We start from the raw sequence: 23,780 nt of genomic DNA, 5'->3' as shown, positions 1-23,780 counted from the left end.
CCTCCCCCTGCCTCAGGATAGGTTGGTCAGCCTGCTGTCTCCCCCACCCCAGACACAACACTCTCCTCCCACTTCAGTTGAAAAGCATCTGACAATCTATTAGGGTGCCCATGGAACGATGGAATTGAGAAAGTGGCATCATGTGATGCTGTACCTGCCCCATGAGGCGTTGCAAACCCTTCCGAAAGCACCCTGTGGACAGTTGCACAGTGCGATACCTACCACAGCGCACGGCTATCAATGCAAGAGCTGCTAGTGTGGATGCACTGTGCAGACACAAGGAGCATAGTGTAGACATGCAACAGCGGTTTTAATTAAAGCGGCATAACTTTTGCTGACGAAACTTTGTAGTGTAGACAACTTTTCTTTGTTTTGGGGATAGGCTTCAGTTTTTAGTCTCCAGTCATATTCAGACATTGGGTCAGGGTAGAGAAGCATTTTCCACAGAGGTACATATGTCTTAAGTAATAGGAGACACCATTTTATTTAGTTGTTTTCTATTTCCTACATCCCTCTTCCTGTTTCTTGTACCTATGGCCTTGGGTTACACATGTACTGCACTACATGTGTTTATAGAAAGAAAGAAAGAAAGAAAGAAAGAAAGAAAGAAAGAAAGAAAGAAAGAAAGAAAGAAAGAAAGAAAGAAAGAAAGAAAGAAAGAAAGAAAGAAAGAATAAATGGACACAAATCTGACATCAGGAATCATAACATTCAAAAACCTGTGGGAGAACACTTCAACCTCTCTAACCACTCAGTGACAGACTTGAAGGTGGCAACTTTGCAACAAAAAAACTTCAAAAACAGACTCCAAAGAGAAACTGCTGAACTTGAATTAATATGCAAACTAGATACAATTAACTGTGGCCTAAACAGAGACTGGGGATGGTTGGGTCATTACACTAATTGAATCTATTTCCCTATGTTAAGTTCTCCTCACACCTTCTATGACCCATCTTAATTATCACTTCAAAAAGTTTTTTTCCTCCTGCTGACGATAGCTCATCTCAATTGATTAGACTCTTCCTGTTGGTATGCATACTTCCACCTTTTCATGTTCTCTGTATGTATAAATATCTCCTGTCTGTGTGTTCCATTCTATGCATCCGAAGAAGTGAGCTGCAGCTCACGAAAGCTCATGCTAAAATAAATTTGTTAGTCTTTAAGGTGCCACAAGTACTCCTGTTCTTTTTGCGGATACAGACTAACACGGCTGCTACTCTGAAACCTTTCAAGACACAGAATACCAATTGATCTGAGACTAAGGACCACTTTGATCTACCTGGGGTTACTTCATGACCCTTGGACCCAGGATATGAAAGTCTCCAGCCTGGGTTTCTTAGGGAATTCTTTAAATGCTTCTTTCTGATTTTGTTCTGTGCAAGTGGGATCAATTTGGAGGAACTGATCCTAAACTGATTTTGTAAATGCACTGATTAATGCTGAAAACTCATGCACAAGAGTTTGCCAGAGGGTGTTGAGGATAAAAGGCTGTCAAAAGGTCACCTGAATGGAGCTAATCTACCACTCTCCCTTTCAACATACAAATCCCTCCAAAAATCTCACTTCTACAAAACCCACAGGAAGAGAATAACAAAAACAAACAAACAAAACCACACAAACAACCCTCTCTTTGGGTTTCCCAGTCTTCACTTCTCCATTATTATTATTTTTACAGTTTGTTCCAAAGCCCATTAAATTAACAGGACTCTTTCCATTCACTTTAATGGGGTTTGGATAGATTATAAACTCTTTAGGATACGTGTTATCTTAATTTTTTGTCATGCACAACACAAATAATGCTATGGGAGCTTAATAAATAAACACATTAATAATAAAAAACATGTTTTCAAGATTTGAAGTACAAGGTGTAATAATCTTTGGGTAAAAAAAGCCTTATGTATTTTGGCAAAATGTAAATCTATTTTTTTTTCCACTGTTCACCTAACTTAGACTGTCTACGCTGGAACTTAATCAGCAATCTTGTTATTCAGGGGTGCTAAAAAAACACCCCCCCCCCCGAATGACAGTGTCGGTGTGAAAAGCACTTTGTCGTCAGGAGTGATCTGCCAACAAAGCCACTGCCGCTTGTGCAGTGAAAGTTTTTTTGTTGGCAAGAGAGCTTTCTCCTGATGACAATCAGCAGCTACACTGCATGCCTTTCAGCAGCATGGCTGTAGCGGCACAGACGAATCACTAAAAGCTGCATAGTGTAGACAAAGCTTTAGGTTCACATTAATTGATTTTTCAGAACCCTTTTAAAAAATTGAATTTTAGGCTGAGACCAAGCATAGAAAGCCAAACACAGAATTTTTGAACAAGTTCTGAGCAAATGAAAAAAGTGAGTTGCAACTCTTAACTACAGCTTTCATTATTTATGAAAGTCATAATAATTTGATGGTCTAAGAAATTAAGAGAAATGCTGTATTTATCCAAAAACATCAACTACATTTAAAAAAAAAACTTTCTTCATATTGAAATAAGAATACAGCACACTAAGCAATTCTTTAGTCAATCTTCAAAAATTCTCATTAAAGGCATGCACACTTACATTTTTTAATTTTTAAAATAAAAACAGAAATGTTACTTACTTTTTCTAGCCTTTTACAAAACGCTTCAAATTTGCCAAAAATATACATCTCTGATACTTCAAATGTCTTTTCCCCTAGAGCTTCCAAAATCTGTTTCCTTGTTTTATGAAAGCATTTTTGATATTCTTTAAACAAAAAAATGCAGTCCTGAAAAAGTTGAGAAACAAATGCAATAACTATCAGATGAAAAGAAACATGCAATATTCTTATGCACAAAAAATCTGTTGTTTCTGTTGGCTGTTCTGTATTTTAGAAAATGGTATTTTTGTTTTAGTCCACATTATCATTTTGATATTGAAACAGAATTTTGCAACCAGGATTGTGGCCTATTCCTTGTGTCCTGCACTAATATGGAGAAATTCCTCTTATTTAGCACTTACTATTCTCATTTCAAAAAGAAGGAAGTGATGAGGAGAAAGTGAGACATATTATAATGCCTATGTGAAAAACCAAACTAATAATGTTAGATGGATGACCAATAAGGATTCCTGTATTTGTCTTACTTACTTTTATGATTAAGAATAATTGACTCAAAACTATCGCTGCAGGGAGCTAATCCTTACAAAATCCCATATCAGGGTTACCCTTGAACTTCTCGGATCCTTCGGATATTTTTTCTTACACTTGCTAGATATGTCTTGTCTTAGGTCTGATCCAGCAAAAATTTACACATGCTTAACTTTCCACACTGAATAGCTTTACTGATTTCAACTTCTCTCTTGCTGAAGTATTAAGTATTATTCAAGGTCCCTAAAATTAAGCATGTGTGTAAGTCTTTGTGGGATCAGGGCCCTAGATTGTAAACCCTTCAAAGCAGAGGCTTGTATCATGTGGTTGTATAGCACCTAACAAAAGGGGGCGCTAAGGATGGCTGGGGGGCCTTGAAGCCCTACTGAACTAATAAAAATAATTAGCAATAATACTTAAACAAGGGGGGAAGGATAGTTCAATGGTTTGAGCATTGGCCTGCTAAACCCAGGGTTGTGAGCTCAATTCTTGAGGGGGCCACTTAGGGATCAGGGCAAAATTCTGCCCGGGGATTGGCCCTGCTTTGAGCAGGAGGTTGGACTAGATGACCTCCTGAGGTCCCTTCCAACCCTGATATTCTAAGACAAGACATTGTATGGGAAAGGAGAAAGATAAGACAAACTATTTTGACACACAATGGCTGTATCAAGAAGCCACCAAAGCAGAAAACAGTACTTCCTATAAGCATACTATTAGCACTGTGTGGTTAAAACTAGCTATGCCAATATGAGCAATATGAGCAGTTTAAAATGTAGAGGAAAAAGGTTGAAGACAACTAGGCAGCAGCTCTTTCAAATATTATACCTAATGTAATAACCCTGTCTTATCTGTCCAGGAGTAGAATTCCACAGAAAAACCACTCAAGTACATGTTGAACTGCAAGCACATGTTTAAGAGGTTTGTTGAACTGGGGCCTTAATTAGTGCACCAGTTCAGCTGATGTAACTAACAAAACAAACCAGTCTTCAATCAAAATGTTCAAGCTTTTATTCTCTAGAATGTTTTATAATAGATGTTTTATGTTAAATCAATACAAATCCTTAAAGCACTGCTCTGTTGGTCATCTCTACCCAATTTACAGAAGCAAAAACAAATTTATCAGTAGCCCTTGTTTAGGGTCTTAAGTGACAGCAGTCGAATCATAGTCTAAAGCCATGTCTACACTAGCAAGCTTAGAGCACACAGCTGTACTAATGCAGCTGTGCCACTGTAAGATCACTTGCGTAGCTGCTCTATGTTGGCAGGAAAGAGCTCTCCTGTCTACATAACAAAACCACCTTCATGAGTGGTGGTAGCTATGTCAGCGGGAGAAGCTTTCCACCAACATAGTGCTGTCCACACCAGCACAGCTCTTGGTGTAACTTATGTTGCTCAAGAGGATGTTTTTTACACAACTCTGAGTGACATAAGTTATACTGACAAAAGTGGTAGTGTAGACATGGCCAAAGTCCCATGTATTCCAGAATTCCAATGTAGAGTTAAGTAACTGTTTTTTCTTCTATGAATGATTGTGCACATATACATTTCACTGTGGGTTTCTTTACAAGCAATGGGACTTCAGAGCTACTTGAACAAGGAATGAAGAACAGACTTACCAAAGTCCACATCCATTCACAATGCCAGAGTTGATGGCATAATGTCTGGAGAAGGTATGTATTGATGACCATGTAGCCACTTTACAGATATCCACAATCAGTACATTATTTAGAAAGGCTGATGTGGTAACTTGAGCCCTTGTAGAGTGGGTAGTTATCTTTGCTGGAGAAGTTACATTTGCCAATTTGTAACAGGATCTTATGCAAGAAGATATCTGAGCTGAGATTGCTTCCCCCTTCACTCTTTCTGTGTAAGGTACAAACAGTCTAGGGGTATGTCTACACTACAAAATTAGGTCGAATTTACAGAAGTCGGGTTTTTTAGAAATCATTTTTATACAGTCGATTGTGTGTGTCCCCACACAAAATTCTCTAAGTGCGTTAACTCGGCGGACTGCGTCCACAGTACTGAGGCTAGCATTGACTTCCGGAGCATTGAACAGTGGGTAGCTGTGGGTAGGTATTCAACAGTTCCCGCAGTCTCCGCTGCCCATTGGAATTCTGAGTTGAGATCCCAATGCCTGATGGGGCAAAAACAGTGTCGCGGGTGGTTCTGGGTACATGTCATCAGGCCCCCCTCTCCCTCCCTCCCTCCGTGAAAGCAACAGCAGACAATCGTTTTGCGCGTTATTTCCTGGGTTACCTGAGCAGATGCCATACCATGGCAATCATGGAGCCGGCTCAGCTCACTATCACCGTACGTCTCCTGGGTGCTGGCAGATGTGGGACTGCATTGTTACACAGCAGCAGCTCATTGCCTTTTGGCAGCAGATGGTGCATTATGATTGGTAGCCATTGTTGTCATATTCCTGGGTGCTCTTTTAGCCGACCTCAGTGAGGTCAGCCAGGGGTGCCTGGGCAGACGTGGGAGTGACTCAGCCAGGTCATTCCCATCTTCTGCCGAACACCTGGGAGATGACAATGGCTAGCAGTCATACTGCACTGTATTCTGCTGAGTAGCCAGAAGATGACGATGGCTAGCAATCATAATGCAGGATCTTCTGCCGAGCACCCAGGAGATGATGATGGCTAGCAGTCATACTGCACCGTCTGCTGCCAGCCTAAGATGTAAAAGATAGATGGAGTGGATCAAAACAAGAAATTGACCCGATTTGTTTTCTATTCATTTGCTCCCCCCTCCCTCCATGAAATTAATGGCCTGCTAAACCCAGGGTTTTGAGTTCAATCCTTGAGGGGGCCATTCTGTGTGACAGTTGTTTGTGTTTCTCCTTGATGCAAAGCCACTCCTTTTGTTGATTTTCATTCCCTGTAAGCCATGTCATCAGTTGCCCCTCCCTCCATCAGAGCAACGGCAGACAATCGTCTCGTGCCCTTTTTCGGTGCAGACGCCATAGCACTGGGAACATGGAGCCCGCTCAGATCACCGTGGCAATTATGAGCACTGTAAACACCACACGCATTATCCTGGAGTATATGCAGAACCAGAACCTGCAAAAGCAAAACCAGGCAAGGAGGTGACAGCAGTGCGGTGACGAGAGTGATGAGGACATAAACATGGACATAGACTTCTCACAAAGTATGGGCCCCAGCAATGTGCACATCATGGTGTTAACAGGGCAGGTTCATGCCGTGGAAGGCCGATTCTGGGCCTGGGAAACAAGCAAAGAATGGTGGGACCGCATAGTGTTGCAGGTCTGGGACGATTCCCAGTGGCTGCGAAACTTTCACATGCGTAAGGGCACTTTCATGGAACTTTGTGACTTGCTTTCCCCTGTCCTGAAGCGCAAGAATACCAAGATGAGAGCAGCCCTCACAGTAGTGGCGATAGCCCCGTGGAAGCTTGCAATGCCAGACAGCTACCAGCCAGACGGGCAGCAATTTGGAATGGGCAAATCATAGAATCATAGAATATCAGGGTTGGAAGGGACCTCAGGAGGTCATCTAGTCCAACCCCCTGCTCAAAGCAGGATCAATTCCCAAATAAATCATCCCAGCCAGGGCTTTGTCAAGGCTGATCTTAAAAACCTTTAAGGAAGGAGATTCCACCACCTCCCTAGGTAACACATTCCAGTGCTTCACCACCCTCCTCATGAAAAAGTTTTTCCTAATATCCAACCTAAACCTCCCCCACTGCAACTTGAGACCATTACTCCTTGTTCTGTCATCAGGTACCACTGAGAACAGTCTAGATCCATCCTCTTTGGAACCCCCTTTCAGGTAGTTGAAAGCAGCTATCAAATCCCCCCTTATTCTTCTCTTCTGCAGACTAAACAATCCCAGTTCCCTCAGCCTCTCCTCATAGGTCATGTGCTCCAGCTCCCTAATCATTTTTGTTGTCCTCTGCTGGACTCTTTCCAATTTTTCCACATCCTTCTTGTAGAGTGGGGTCCAAAACTGGACACAGTACTCCAGATGAGGCATCATCAATGTCGATAGAGGGGTCCCTCGATCTCCTGGCAATGCCCCTACTTATACAGCCCAAAATGCCGTTACCCTTCTTGGCAAAAAGGGAACAGTGTTGACTCATATCCAGCTTCTCGTCCACTGTAGCCCCTAGGTTCTTTTCTGCAGAACTGCTTCCTAGCCATTCGGTCCCTAGTCTGTAACAGTAAATGGGATTCTTCCGTCCTAAGTGCAGGACTCTGCACTTGTCTTTGTTGAACCTCATCAGGTTTCTTTTGGCCCAATCCTCTAATTTGTCTAGGTCCCTCTGTATCCTATCCCTACCCTCCAGTGTATCTACCACTCCTCCCAATTTAGTGTCATCTGCAAACTTGTGAGAGTGCAGTCCACGCCATCCTCCAGATCATTAATGAAGATATTGAACAAAACCAGCCCCAGGACCGACCATTGGGGCACTCCACTTGAAACCGGCTGCCAACTAGACATGGAGCCGTTGATCACTACCCGTTAAGGCCGACGATCTAATCAGCTTTCTATCCACCTTATAGTCCATTCATCCAGCCCATACTTCTTTAACTTGCTGGCAAGAATACTGTGGGAGACAGTATCAAAAGCTTTGCTAAAGTCAAGGAATAACACATCCACTGCTTTCCCCTCATCCACAGAGCCAGTTATCTCTTCATAGAAGGCAATTAGGTTAGTCAGGCATGACTTGCCCTTGGTGAATCCATGCTGACTGTTCCTGATCACTTTCCTCTCCTCTAAGTGCTTCAGAATTGATTTCTTGAGGATCTGCTCCACAATTTTTCCAGGGACTGAGGAGAGGCTGACTGGCCTGTAGTTCCCCGGATCCTCTACTGTGGGGGCTGCTGTGATCCAAGTAGCCAACACAATCAAAGAGCTGCTGATATCAAGGGTAGTGACTCTGGGAAATGTGCAGGTCATAGTAGATGGCTTTGCTGAAATGGGATTCCCTAACTGTGGTGGGGCGATAGACGGAACCCATATCCCTATTTTGGCACCGGAGCACCAAGCCAGCAAGTACATAAACCGAAAGGGGTACTTTTCAATGGTGCTGCAAGCCCTGGTGGATCACAAGGGACGTTTCACCAACATCAGCGTGGGATGGCGGGGAAAGGTATATGATGCTCACATCTTCAGGAACTCTGGTCTGTTTCAAAAGCTGCAGGAAGGGACTTTCTTCCCAGACCAGAAAATAACTGTTGGGAATGTTGAAATGCCGATAGTTATCCTTGGGGACCCACCCTACCCCTTAATGCCATGGCTCATGAAGCCATACACAGGCACCCTGGACAGTAGTCAGGAGCTGTTCAACTACAGGCTGATCAAGTGCAGAATGGTGGTAGAATGTGCATTTGGACTTTTAAAAGCGCGCTGGCAGAGTTTACTGACTCGGATAGACCTCAGCGAAACCAATATTCCCATTGTTATTACTGCTTGCTGTGAGCTCCACAATATCTGTGAGAGTAAGGAGGAGACGTTTATGGTGGGGTGGGAGGTTGAGGCAAATCGCCTGGCTGCTGATTACGCGCAGCCAGACACCAGGGCGGTTAGAAGAGTACAGGAGGGTGCACTGCGCATCAGAGAAGCTTTGAAAACCAGTTTCATGACTGTCCAGGCTATGGTGTGAAAGTTCTGTTTGTTTCTCCTTGATGACTTCCCGATAAGCTAGCCACCCTCCCCTCCCCTCTTTGATCACCGCTTGCAGAGGCAATAAAGTCATTGTTGCTTCACATTCATGCATTCTTTATTAATTCATCACACAAATAGGGGAATAACTGCCGAGGTAGCTCAGGAGGGGTGCGGAAGGAGGGAAGCACCAGGTGGGGTGGGGGAGGAGGGAAGGACAAGGCTACACTGCACTTTAAAACTTATTGAATGCCAGCCTTCTGTTGCTTGGGCAATCCTCTAGGGTGGAGTGGCTGGGTGGCCGAAGGCCCCCCTACCGCATTCTTGGGCGTCTGGGTGAGGAGGCTATGGAACTTGGGGAGGAGGGCAGTTGGTTACACAGGGGCTGTAGCGGCAGTCTGTGCACCTGTTGCCTTTCCTGCAGCTCAACCATACGCTGGGGCATATGAGTTTGATGCTCCAACAGCCTGAGCATTGACTCCTGCCTTCTGTCAGCAACCTGACACCACCTATCATCTTCAGCCCGCCGCTTACTCTCTTCAGCCCGCCACTTACTCTCTTCAGCCCGCCACCTCTCCTCATGTTCATATTGTGCTTTCCTGCACTCTGACATTGTCTACCTCCATGCATTCTGCTGTGCTCTGTCAGTATGGGAGGACAGCATGAGCTCAGAGAACACTTCATCCCAAGTGCGTTTTTTTCGCCTTCTCATCTTCGCTAGCCTCTGGAAAGGAGAAACATATGCAGCTGGTGGAGGGAAAGAAAAGGAGAGTGGTAGATAAAAAGACATTTTATAGAACAATGGGTACACTCTTTCACAGTAAACCTTGCTGTTAACATTACATAGCACATGTGCTTTCGTTACAAGGTCACATTTTGCCTCTTATTGAGGGAAGGCCTGCCGGTTTGGTGTGAGAGATCACTCATGCAGGGCTGGGCAACAGAATTCGGCTTGCAGGCAGCTGTGGTAAGCCACAGTCTTTTGGCTTCTTTAACCTTCATAACATGTGGGAATGGTTTTAAACAGCAGCACCCTCATTTCCCATACCAAGCAGCCGTTGGGTTGGCCATTTAAAATGGGTTGCCAATTTAAAAGGAAGGGCTGAGGTTTGTGGGTTAGTGTGCAGCACAAACCCAACTAACCCCCCCCCACACCCAATTCTCTAGGATGATCGCTTCACCCCTCCCGCCACCGCATGGCTAACAGCAAGGAACATTTCTGTTCAGCCACAGGCAAACAGCCCAGCAGGAACGGGCACCTCTGAATGTCTCCTTAATAAAATCACCCTATTTCAACCAGGTGACAATGAATGATATCACTCTCCTGAGGATAACAAAGAGAGATAAGGAACGGATGTTGTTTGAATGCAATGATTCCAGACTACGTGCTACTGGCCTGGCGTGGTGAAGTGTCCTACCATGGAGGATGGAATAAGGCTGCTCTCCCCAGAAACCTTTTGCAAAGGCTTTGGGAGTACATCCAGGAGAGTTTTATGGAGATGTCCCCGGAGGATTTCCACTCCATCCCCCGATACGTTAACAGACTTCTCCAGTAGTTGTACTGGCCGCAAATGGCAGGGCAAATTAATCATTAAACACGCTTGCTTTTAAACCATGTCTAATATTTACAAAGGTACACTCACCAGAGGTCCCTTCTCCGCCTTCAGGGTCTGGGAGACAGCCTTGGGTGGGTTCGGGGGTTACTGGCTACAGATCCAGGGTGAGAAACAGACCCTGGCTGTTGGGGAAACCGGTTTCTCCGCTTCCTTGCTATGAGCTATCTTCAACCTCCTCATCATCATCTTCCTCATCCCCAAAACCCGCTTCTGTGTTGTGTCCTACTTCATTGACAGAGTCAAAGCACAGGGTTGCGGTACTGGTGGCTGCACCTCCTAGAATGGCATGCAGCTCATCATAGAAGCTCACCGGCCATTTGCCTCTCTGTTTTTTTGGTAGGCTTGCCTGAGCTCCTTAATTTTCACGTGGCATTGCCGCGAGTCCCTGTTATAGCCTCTGTCCTTTATGCCCTTGGAGACTTTTTCAAATGTTTTGGCATTTTGTTTACTGAAATGTAATTCAACTAGCATGGATTTGTCTCCCCATACAGTGATCAGATCCCGTACCTCCTGTTTGGTCCATGCTGGAGCTCTTTTGCGATTCTGGGACTTCATGGTCATCTCTGCTGATGAGCTCTGCACGGTCACCTGTGCTGATCAGCTCACCACGCTGGCCAAACAGGAAATTAAATTCAAAAGTTCGTGGGGCTTTTCCTGTCTACCTGGCCAGTGCATCTGAGCTGAGAGAAGCTGTCCAGAGCAGTCACAATAGAGCACTCTGGGATAGCTCCCAGAGACCAATACCATCAAATTGCGTCCACACTACCCCAAATTTGACCTGGCAAGGCCGATTTCAGCACTAATCACCTCGTCGGAGGTGGAGTAAAGAAATCGATTTAAAGAGCCCTTTAAGTAGGAAAAAAAGGGCTTCATCGTGTGGACAGGTCCAGGGTTAAATCAAGGTAAGGCTGATAAATTCGACTTAAAATCATAGTGTAGACCAGGCCTAGGAGACACTCTAAATGACTTGCCCCAGGGTGGCTTCCCACGCTCCTGGCAGGGAACGATGGGTGAGACGCTTTAGGGGGTTTCCCCCCCACTCCCAGGGGGGAACAGGAAGCAGAGGGGAACGCAGTCCTCTGGGAACCCGGGAACCTATAGGGCAGCCAAGCTCCTGGAAGGAAGCTGCCAGCAGAGCTGAGAGACTGGGCTCTCAGCTGCCCACGCTGCCCTCTTAGGTCAGTGCAAGTGCTCCTGGTGAAGATGTGCACCACCAACCCAAGGAGGCTGGTGACTGTAAGTTGACCTAATATAGGTCAACTTAGGCTTGAAGTGTAGACATACCCTCATCTCCCAAAATGGAACTAGATCTCTGACAGGACAGTATACACAAACAAGCTCTTTAAGAAACCTCACTGCCTCCAGGTGTGACAAAACTTACAAGCCTTTAATGGAAGGGTGAATGGCCAAGACGGTAGCTAAATGAACTCTAATGGAGCTAACTGAAAAGTCTTGTATACAAGACGTCCTGAATTTCGGCTCCAGTGGGACAAAGATGATGAGAAGCAGCCCAGATAGAAAAGTCTTTTCCACTTAGCTAAGTATGTAGATCTCATAGAGTCCTTTCTGTTAATAAGAATGGTTTGGATCTCCTTAGAACAAGTTTTTTTCCAAGGAGTCCAACCATATCTCAGCCAGACCATGAGATGCACATTCTGTAGGTCATGATATAGTTTCTGATCTTGATTCTAAGACAAAAATCCTTCAACCAATGGCAGTGTTATTGGAGATTGGATTGTGAGCTCTTGATGATCTATGTAGCGATACTGCCCTAGCCAGGCCAGAGCTATCAGTATTAATGTAGCATGGCCTTATTTTAGTTTCCTTATCACCCTTGGAACCAAAGGAACCAGTGTTAACGCATAGAGAAGATCCATTGACCAAGGAAGAAGGAAGATATCTGCTACTGAATCTGGACTCCAACCACCCTGAAACACACCTCTAACACTTTTTGTTGAGGTTTGTTGCAAAGAGATCTACAGCAGGTGGTCCCCATTTCTAGAACATGATGGCCAATATGTCTATCTTCAAGGACCACTCATGGTGATAAATGAAGTTTCTGCTTAAGGAATACACTGTGGTGTTTCTCATCCCAGCAGATGGAAGGCCTTCAGTGTAATGTTCTGAACACAAAACTTCAGAGACTAATCGATTCTTCACATAAGTGACCCTGGCTCTGCCTTGCCTGATCAGGTAAAACATGGTAGTGGTATTGTCCATAAGTACCTGAGTTGTGTGCCTTTTGATTATGGCTAGGAAAACTTTGCTTGCATGAAATTTATCTCCTAGCTCTATGATTTGAATATATAGTGAAACTCCCCTGGGTGGACACCCCAGGCCTTGGTGGAGGCATCTGTGCCAACTGTTATTGCTGGTTCTGGAGGGGAGAAGGGAACTCCCTCACAGATTTTTTTGGGGTCCATTCACCAATCTAAGGATGAAAGCACTCATGCAAGTACATAAATCAGCATGTGCAGAGAGAGTCTGCTCAGTTGTGGAGTGGTGCCTGGCCTCCATAGGCAGGATTATACTATTTTCCTGGGATTGGCTTTGAAGTTCTTGAAAAGTTGACAGTGGCCAGAAACCAGTCTCGAAATAAGTAAGCAGTCACTGTGGTAGCATCGAAGATGGCTTTTACAAATTCAGTCTTTTGGACTGGGATTAAAGTTGACTTTTCTGCATTTATTCTCAGTTCTAGATGAGCAAACAGTAACTGGATTTGAATAATGCTGCTCACTACTTGCTCTTTTGACTGACCTCAAATCAGCCAGTCATCCAGCTAAGGAAAAACCTGGATACCAGAATACCAGCCCGCTCTGGGAATGAGGAAGTAGTGGGAATAAAACCCTTTCCCCATGTTGTAGAGGTACTTGCAATATAGTTCCCATATAGAGGAGAGACTGCACTTCCTGAAGCAGTCTCGTGAAAAGGGTCCCCGTGAAGGTTAGTGGAGGAGGGATTGGAACTGCATGACATATCTTTCTTAACCCATTTGTCTGATGTTATGGAGGTGCAGGCACTGAGGAAGAGAGACAAATGGTTCTCAAAGGGAGTTAGTATGAAAGTTACATAGTGACGGGTCAATTGTCATTGATGTGCCCATTAAATTGACTGCTTTGAAGAAGCTGACATGTGGTTAGAAGATGCTGAAGCTGTTTGCACCTCGGAGGCTTACTGCATCTCCTACAAGGGTCCACATGTCTAGGCAGATAAATGGGTTATTTATACTCAAATTGAGATTTACAGTGTCCCTCTTTAGAGACAGACAGTAGACTTCCAAAGAACATAATGTAGCCCTAGAGTCTTTTAGAGTAAGCAAAGCATTGCATTTTTTTCTTCAAAAAACAATTTAGATCTTCGAAAAGCAGATCTTCACCTGTGTTTTGAAATTCTCTAGGAATCCCTGAGGCCTGAAGCCAGGAGGAATGGCTTATAGATATGTCTGTGGCCACAGATTTAGAGGCCATGACTGCAGAGTCAATGTGGTTAAGTGACCCTCAGCTATGATGGCAAGAAATTGTTCCTTAAGTTCCTTAGGCAATTTATCTCCAAATTTTGAGATAGAGTTCCAATTAATAAACATATTTGCCAGAAGAGCCTGATAGTTTGAGACTCCCATTTGTTAACTGGCTGTTGCATAGGATTTCATGCCATACAAGTTTAACTTAATCAATTCTTAAACAATAACCCTCTTGGGTGGGCACTTAGTAGCAACTGTCAGCCCTTTTTGATACCAGCAGGAGGGAGGCCAGGGTCTGCCATAAAGTCTTAGCAGAATTGAGAAGAGTTTAATTGATCGGAAGAGCCACACCTTTTGGAGCCAAGGTTTAAAGTATTTTCAGGAGTTTATAACCGTTATCTTAAACAACCTTGGCCCATACCCATAATGTGGATGTCACCCACTTCAACAAATCCTGAAAAGTTTTAAAATTCACCAGAGGCAGCAAGTATGTTTCTGGTGTAATCACCTCATCTGGTGAGGATGATGAGATAAGAGGAAGTTGGTTAGTGGTGTCATCCTGTCTCTCACTTCTTTCAAGATCTCTAAGTGGGACACCTGCTCACCAGCCATGGGAGGTGCTTCCTATGTAGCAGAAGGTGGAGCAGAGCACAGTGATTTGGATATGAATCAAGAGGCCGACACCAAGCTCATATCTTGAGAGGCATCCCATGGCCCAGTACCGTCAGGATGAGAAGTTATAGGGAATCACAGACCAAGGTGATGAGCACCAGGCAGAGAAGTCTCTAGATGAATCTAAGTCTTGTCTGAAGACACATGGGAGCAGTAGACAAGTATCATGCCCTTGCAGTATATCCATGTGATGACTGAGCCAGTGAGTAGCAAGATCTAAATGACATAACAGGTGAAACTGGCCTTCTGCTGATGGAGTTAGATGAAGATATATTACAGTTCTCTGGAAATTTTGGAGCAGTAGCAGTTTGAGTAAAGGGAGGTAGAAATGTATGGTACCAGAGATGTAGACAGAAATGTTGTCAGCACCATCATCAGTACTGGAGCCAATGTAGCAAGTACTGATGCAGAAATAGTTGACAGTACCAATGACTGTTAAGGACCATGCAATGGTGGGGGAACCATAAAAGGTATAGTGAGATTACATTAGTTGACATCATGACTGCGATCAATACTGACTGCAGTGGCAAGTCTGGTACTGAGAGAGATATTAAGTCCTTACCAACTAAGAAAGCTTGAAGCATGGTAGGTATAAAGGTAGAATGAAGTGCCTGCAAGTCAGAGTAGATGGTATTGGTGCTGAAGTACACAATGCTGATCTCGACTGTGCTAAAGAATTAAATAGCAGAATTGACAGCATCATGTGAGATGAAGAAGGTGCCAATCTCGAAAGCACCAGAGACATTAGTGCCAGATCTGACAGTGCCACCTCTAACAGTACCGGAGGTCATCGTTGTTCTTATGTTCCACCCAAGTCCACCAGATAACGTATAGTTCTGTCTGATGTCACACCTCTGAGAGCTGAAAAAGAAAACTTCTTTGGTCTTGAGTCTGACTCAGAGGAAATAGCAAGCATCTTTGGTTTCAAGGAAGCATCAGGGGACAAAGATAACCATCTCTTTCCCCCAGTCTCTCCCTTATATGCAGAAGAGGTAGCTGAAAGGTCACTCTTTACAGGGTGGCAGAGATTTCAGCTCTCATGAACAAAGTCATAAGATTCTGAGGAGGGGCACAGTGCCTTCTCTAACAGGTGCTCCATGAGATGAATCTCTCTCATTCTTCATCCTTGACAGAAAAGAGTTACAATTGGAGCACTTATCTTTAACATGTCATTCTCCTAAAGAAAACAAGCAACTTAATGCCCATCAGTTGCAGGCATTACTTTACCATTTGAAACCTGAATCTCTGCATTGTAAACAGAGAGACTCCAGGAGCAACACTCCTGAGGAAAAATGAAAATAATAATATAATATAATTAATTAACACTAAACTAATATTAAAGATTAGCAGTATCTACAACTATGTACAATTTCAACATGTAAAGCTGGCTAGAAAAAACAAAGCTCAAAAAGCAGTGGGGATCTCCAGTACTTGCCATGGGCAGTAAGAAAGAATGAGAGGGAGTCGGGGTGGCCCTGCCCTTTATGCTCTCTGATGCATCACAAGGACATCCAGAGCACATCCACTACCCCAACGGTATTACTAGAAAAAGTCTCTGACTCAAGTGCATTGGGTACACATACACCTAAAATGGAATGTACATGTGCACAGGCACTCAAAGGATTGTAAAACCTAGCTGAAGAATTAGGATTATTTAAGTAATGAAAAAGAGCAATGCAAATTGAAGTGGAGTGGAGTACTATTAGGTCCCACTTCATTAAATACTCATCATTGATCAAGAAAAGGGGATCAACAGACGATAAAGGGAAATTCTGGTCTTAACCTGCAAAGTGGTTTTCTACAAAGGACAAACTTATATTATTATCATGAAACAGATAGCCTAACCCTCTGGTTGTTAAATTTTTGGTGCCCTGCACAATTCCTCCACCCCCACACATATGCACATTCCCTCTCTCAACCTTAAAGTTCTTTGACTCCTCCCTTTCCTTCTCTCCTCACTGGGTTCTCACCAAATCTTTTTGCTTCTCCCACTAACATTTCTAAAATGTCTGCTTAGTCTGAACAAAACTCTGGTCCATGCTATATAGTTTTCTCATCAAAACCATTGACCATCTCCTCTCCAATCTACCCAACATTCAACAGCAAAAGTAATCTTATTCTCCTGCTGCTCTTACCATGTCATTCACTTTGGTGAGAACCATGTCATTCACTTTCTAATATACTTTTACTGGCTCCTTGTCTCTTTCTACATAAAATCAGAATTCCTCATTATTTTTAAAACCCTCCCTTTACCTACATCTCATTATCACCTATCACCCCAGCACTCTGCCCATTCTTGCTTCATTCCTCTGTTTGTACACTGGTGTCACTCTCGCCTTTGTGCCTTATCTCATACTGCTCCTGATTCCTAGAATAACATTCCTCCACCTGTATACTATCCTGAACCTCTAAATCCTCTTGACTGACGTGGCTCTGATAGTTACTCATTCTGTGCTACTCTCAACTTCTATTTTAAAATATCAGAATTTATATGGTTAGCTCCCTATGCTGTAATGACTTATTTTTACTTGTTTTAAATATCATCATTTTTCCTTTGTCTGTTGCTTTCATGTTATTTGACTGATTACCTTAGACTGAACACTCTAAATAGTGGGGCTGTCTCTTTTTTAAATCCTACAGTATTATATGTTTATTTTTAACAGTAATAAATTGGCTTTGAATAACGTATTTAATATGAAATCTGGAAAACTTTATAATGCATACTTTTATAATAAAAATGATGGACTTTAGGGCAGTCCTACAAGCAGGTACTTACTAGATTAAATAAGAACCCAGATCAGAAGGTGATCTGAACCAGTGAAAAACAACAAAATACCACTATACAAACCTGAATTTTTTTAATTACTACAGGTGTATCCTGGTCCCATACACGAGATAAACCTCCATCAGTAATATATGCCTTACATGCTGTAACCATTTGATTTGTAACCTAGTACATATAAATGAAAAACAAACTTTGTTAATTATCTCCAAAATTTTGTTTTTATTACACCTTGAAAAAAACAAATCATATACCTGTAATTGGAACTTTTCAATCACATTTATGTAAAATGTCCTAACATATGTGATTTAAGGACAACAGTACAGTATTTTAGATACTTCTAGACCCTGATATAATATTTGAACACGTCTCAGGCATAAAAGGAAAAGATGTTTGCTCATAATTCTGCTTCTCAAGAGATCGCTCTAACAGGATTCTCACTCCTGGATCTTAGTTTCACACCACGAGACAAGCAGAATTACCAAAGTTCTGAGAATTTTTACCCATGTGGTAGTTGTGGAGTACGTGAGCCAGGACCTCCACTAGAAGTCATAAATCATTCCCACAGGTGGGTTTATCTATCTACATACACCATACCCACACCCACACATATGTGTAAAATATATAGATACTCACAGAATGTCATTAGCAAAAACTCAAGAACAGAAGAAACCATGTTTGTTGTATATTTTAAACATACATACACAGAGGCTACCCAGTGTTCCAACTAGAAATGGCTGCATCCGTGGATGCAAGGTGCATCCATGGGTGAAAGGCAAAGTCCTGAGAAAATAAATGTGGTGTCTTCTCTGCTTGAGTTTTAGCTAGTAAAACTCAGAAGTTCTGGATGGGGTGTTCTACGCCACTACCTGTTTAGAGAGACTAGAAGCCAGGGCTCTGGGTCTCCACAAAGAAAGAGTTTGAGAAAAGTTTTGGAATAACCCTGTGAAAGAACCTGGGAAGAGCCCTAGAGAGGCTGTAATGTATCCTGACAAGGGGGTATCATTTGGCCAGACATAGACAAGTTATGAGAGAGAAGTTAGAGGACAGTAGCAAACCTATAGGATAAGAAGTAGAGAGCATTCAAGCTTGGACCTGCCACCTATTTTGTCCATCATAGAGTTCTTGGAAAAAAGAGGGTAGGAACTCCACTTTTACTCTGCTACAGTTCCTTTTCTTTTTGCATGTTGAATAGTATTTGCGGAGCAAAGGACTACTAAATATAAAGATGACATAATCTAGACCTTTGTGAGCCTATATAAAATACTATAAGAAACAAATTGCAATGCCTGATGTTTTCTTTATGCTTGATTTGTTGTATAGCATGAAAACAGAAGTGTTATATATTTAGTAGTGGGCATCACAGCTTTATAAAATCCTTACCACTTTTCACCAAGATATCCTGCTGATTGAAGTAAAACAAGAGTTTCTGCAATGTCATATTCAGAGCTGTTTGCTTTCATCACAGTTTATATAAATGAAACCTGGATATTAATGTGCTTACCTTTATAAACAATGATGTCATTCTCTCTGAAGTATTGTAATACCTTGAAACACTGTGAATCATTCTTATAGCATTAATCAAATTTTGTATTCCATGTGCCATAGACACCTAAAATAAAAAAATGTTTAAGAAAATTATGTGAGCTTCTCTCCTCTTACCAAGTTTCCTATTCACAACTTCTAAATTACATTTTTCATCAAATCAAATCCATCAGTCCTAAAGAACTTGTCACATCTTGCACAGAAGTCAGCGTTTAGTACTGCAGGCACAGCATGCTGAAGAATCAGAGAGGGCAGTGCAGAACGGGGAAGAAAATTGGCAGCATGTGACCTCCAAAAGAAGAAAGAGAAGACCCCATGTACCCCCAGTGCAGATAGAGGTAAGAAACCATTTTCTGGCTCTCTACACATGTACTACAGTGGAGAATGGTTTGGAAGAGTCATCTGGGAAGGGATCAGAAGGAGGCCCCACCGACCAGAAGGCATGGGATGCATTGTCCCAGGGATGGAGGTTCCATGACCACCACTCCCAAGAGGAGGAGATGGGTGGTGGTGGTCGGGGACTCCCTCCTAAGGGAGACTGAGTCATCCATCTGCCATCCAGACCAGGAAACTCGAGAAGTGTGCTGCTTGCCTGGAGCTAGAATTCAGGATGCAATGGACTGTCTGCCGAGACGGATCAAGCCCTCAGACTGCTTCCTCTTGTTACTTCTCCACATAGGCACCAATGATACTGCCAAGAATGACCTCAAGCGGGTCACTGCACACTATGTGGCTCTGGGAAGAAGGATAAAGGAGTTTGAGGTGCAAGTCATGTTCTCGTCCATCCTCCTTGTTGAAGGAAAAGGCTCAGGTGTTATGATTATAAGAAGCACCCAGGACCTTTTTTCAGGGGAAAAGGCAATACGCTGCGTCTTTTGGAGATACAACAATTAGCATATGCATTCAATCACACACACACACACTGTCCCACCAATTGATGTTATAGTTACCAGTCCAGAGTCCGGAGCAACCTAGTGGCCAGCGAGGCTGATCGTGGGTAGGGAGGAGCCAGGTTCTGTTGGTCATGACACAATGCTCCAGGGAAATCTTGGCAGGATGAACCCAAAGTTTCATGGCAAAGCACCCTTTTCATATAGTGATCTTCCTTCATTGGGACCAATGAGTTTTGTACCATGATGCTGTAATCAATCGCCATTTGACGAGTACTTGTTTCTTAAATTGTTCTTCTTATTCTTTATCTTGTTCTTTCATCAGTCTCTCAGGGAGTTACCCCATGCTGGTTTTTATCACAGCTACCTTGTCCCCATTACAGGTGCCTGCCTTCTCTTTTAGAGTTGTCAATCTGCCCTCCTCTGACATCTCAATAGGGGTGTGTTGCAATCTCCTGGCACCTTTATGTCTGTCCTCAATTCCTCCCTGGAACATCTGGTCCAGTGATGGCCTTCACACTTATCTTCTAATACACACATTCCTCATTCACACACAAATTTACACAGAACATTTGAACAGGAACATCAAATTGCAATGCATGAGAAAACAATCACTGCATTCTTTTACTTATTTAAAAATGCTAATGTTTAACATACAACAAAGTGGTGACCCTAAAGGTCTATTACTGCCTTGAAATCAGCTTCAGAAACAAGATTCTGGCTGATGCATCTTTACCAATAGCACACTAGGCCATTCCTTTCTGCTTTCAGAAAGGGTGGCTGGCAGAATATGGTCAAATCAGACATCAATATATTTAATACATGCTACATTATTATTCTTTATCCTTCATTCTAATTTATACAAAACACAAACATAAAATCCTACTACTAAACAGGTAGGGACCATCAAATTGTGAAAGTAAATGCATGATTACACAGGTGGTGTTGGAGAGAGGGCTTTGGATTCTTCAACCATGGGATGATGTTCCAGGAAGAAGAATTGCTAGGAAGAGATGGGATCCACCTAACGAAGAGAGGGACGAGCATCTTCGCAGGCAGGCTTGCTAACCTAGTGAGGAGGGCTTTAAACTAAGTTCACCAGGGGATGGAGACCTAATCCCTGAAGAAAGTGGGGAAGTTGGATACTGGAAAGAAACACACGGAGGAGGGTGCAACAGGGGAGGCCTCCTGACACATACTGAGAAAGCAGGGCAATTGGCTAGTTATCTTAGGTGCTTGTACACGAATGCAAGAAGCCTGGGAAACAAACAGGTCTCAGGGTACGAGAACTCATGGGTACCATGGGCTCACTTGGTACCGAAGAGGAGTGTCTGTGGTACATTGTCAGTACCGATGGTTGAGTACCTAGATGGGAGTTTGTCGCTCCTGGGACCAAATTTTTCTCTGTGTCACTCTTTTAGAAAGGGTACGATAATTGTCTGTCTCCTTAGGGGGCAGTACTGTTGCCTCAAAGCTTGACTGCCTGAGCCCCCCGGTTTCTCTATGTGGTGCAGCAGGTGCAGCCGAGCTCATAGCGGAGGCCCCCTTCTGGGTACCATGCTTCAGAGCTGCTGATGCCCTCGGTCCTGAGGTGGCTGCACTGGGGGGGCCCTCTGGCTGGCCAATTACTCAGAGCCCATGTGTTTCCGGTGCCATCAGTACCGAGGTGGACGCACTGGGGAACCCCTCTGGCTGGCCAATGTCTGGGAGCCCTTCACAGAGGGAGTCTGCTGGGTTATTAGTTTTTTTCACGACTCTATCCCCTTTGAAGTTAAAGGCTCTGGGGATGATCCAGGGTCAGCACCGGAGTCCCCGGGAGACTGAAGTGCCTTCTCCATAAGGAGTTTTAACTTCAGCTCCCAGTTCCTGCGAGACTGCAATTTTAGCTGTGACAAGTGAAGCACTTCTGTGAGACTCTCCCAGGCACCTAGAGCGACCAGATAGCAAGGGTGAAAAATCAGGACAGGGGGTGAGGGGTAATAGGCACCTATATAAGAAAAAGCCCCCAATATCGGGACTGTCCCTATAAAGTCAGGACATCTGGTCACCCTACAGCACCAGATACAGTGAGCATGTCTGGCCATTACAGGAATCGACTCCTTGCAGGAGAGGCATCTCTTGGAGTAGGGAGAGCTGGGCATGCCCCTGGGCGGGAGCCTATCATCCTCTAACAATGAGGAATGCAGAAGAAAGGTCTTCTTTACTCCTCTTCTCCTTTTCCTCTTTTTTTTTAAACTGAAAAAACGTAGAGTCTACTAACCATCGTCGGGGGTGGGGGGAATGCCCCCAGACAGGGCAGGAAACGTAAACTAAAGTTAGTTCTTTCTTTGTCTTCTTTTTTTCCCTTTAATCCCAACAGAATAAAAATAAAGGGAAACTAACTATTAAGGAGAACAAAAGAAACAAAAACAACTACTATTTATGCTAATGACACAGATAAGGACGGGACAACCTCGCTGGTTGGAGACCAAAAGTGGTTGAGAAGGAAGTGAGAGGGGTTCACCCGTGCAGTGCTAGATAGCCTTGAGGCAGACCAGAAGGAGGGAGAGAACATCACAGCTCAATGGACGCTGCTACCAAAAATCTCCGATTAGAGACGCAGTGACACACATACACCTACAGTGGAGCACCCATTGGAACATTACTCGAAGAAGAAACTCCAAGTCTTTAGATGGGACATAATATTTTTATCAGCCCATTTTGAGGTGGGCAGTATCATTACTGGGGTGTGCTAGATTACTCTGCAGGATCCAATAGAACCTCATTAATCAGTAGCACAATTCGAGCAGATGATGCTGTATGCAAAATGTCTAGCAGCTTACGTTGTGACTCCTTAACTTCTTCAAGTGGTATTTCTAAGGAATCCTCTGTCCTTTTAATGAAGTCCTAAAACCACTTGAAATTCTCAGTCAACTATGAGAGAGGAGGCATGACTACTTCATCTGGGGATGAAGAAGAGATGTTAGTTAACAGAGTGACTTCCTTATTTGCTCTAGCCTCCTGTTTCTCAAAAAGTCTCCTCTCATGGTTCAGGCCTTCGTGGGAGAGAGAATGGAGGAGATTTTCTACTTTTATTGTGCTGAAGAGTAAGGCTCAGTGTTCTAGAAAATTGTTGATGGTATGCCACCCAGGGGTCCCAATATGGCCATTGCAGGGGCCTATATGGTACAGAAGGAAGCATCCAAATACACTCAGACCATTGGGATGGAGCTTGAGAATGTCTTTTTCAAGAGTATTCTTTCTCCTTAGAAGTCTCTGGGGTAAATACTCCTCTGATAATGCAGAGGGGAGCCTTGAATAGATATCCAATAAGCCGAAGAAAAATCCCCATCATCTCTCTCTAAAGGTGGAGCACAGTAGAAAATGGGGGAGACTCCATTGATACCAAGTGAATGTTTGGAGACGTAGAGGCCCTCAGTACCAAGAACAGATCAGTACCAAAAGAAAGGAGAATCAGGAATCTCTTTCATAGTTATGTCCCTTGAAAATCTGAATTCTCGCGGTACTGATATGGTGATTATTACCAAGGTGACAGCCTGAGCAGAGGTGACTGTAGAAGAGAGAGTGAACAGTGCTCTGGAGTTCAAGCACTCTGAGGAATGTACCATGCAGGACGATTGCTTGGTCTTCTAAGGTACTAAGATGTTAGATACTGAGAGCTGGGATGACTTTACTGGTACTGTACCCCCCAAATTTGACATTCCTGCGTGCATCCCAGAATTTGACAGTACTGCAGTCAGTTATCTTGTGTGTTCCACTACTTCCAGCTAAACATCACACAGCTAGAAATAGAGAGACAAGGGCATGCACCTGAATGTTTGCAGTTTTGCTATCAGAATAGGACGTTGGGACAGGGAGTTAAAGTTCCATGAAAATAGAAGGAATGTTTGGACAGCTTTGGTTTTAGATGCCTCTGACATGTAAGTTTTATTGTTGTTATTGCTTTATTACTGTAAGGCTTTGCTGATAAGGAGAATAATTAATTGTTAATACCTGTTGCACAGAAAATTATTAGCCTATTAGGGCTATTATGAGTTATGTCCTTTGTTCAGAGAAAATTTACAAAAAGTTTAGCTAGAAAGTGTGCTTA

At 43.4% G+C, this 23,780-nt stretch overlaps 1 protein-coding gene across 1 annotated transcript in view; it reads right to left on the bottom strand.

The window, feature by feature from the left end:
* The window catches only part of DNAH8 (dynein axonemal heavy chain 8), a 594,173-nt gene that overhangs the window by 466,540 nt on the left and 103,853 nt on the right, over positions 1-23,780 (bottom strand). The window contains exons 11-13 of the mRNA XM_045010583.1: positions 18,760-18,867; positions 17,322-17,423; positions 2,589-2,735 (exon numbers count right to left, since the gene is read on the bottom strand). Of these exons, the coding sequence (XP_044866518.1) occupies positions 2,589-2,735; positions 17,322-17,423; positions 18,760-18,867 (357 nt within the window). The remainder of the gene's footprint in view (positions 1-2,588; positions 2,736-17,321; positions 17,424-18,759; positions 18,868-23,780) is intronic.

This window comes from Mauremys mutica, chromosome 3 (assembly GCF_020497125.1).
Source record: "Mauremys mutica isolate MM-2020 ecotype Southern chromosome 3, ASM2049712v1, whole genome shotgun sequence".
In the NCBI taxonomy this organism is placed as follows: domain Eukaryota; kingdom Metazoa; phylum Chordata; order Testudines; family Geoemydidae; genus Mauremys; species Mauremys mutica.
The sequence above is the reverse complement of the archived record's forward strand: the minus strand, read 5'-3'. Positions and strand labels throughout refer to the sequence as shown.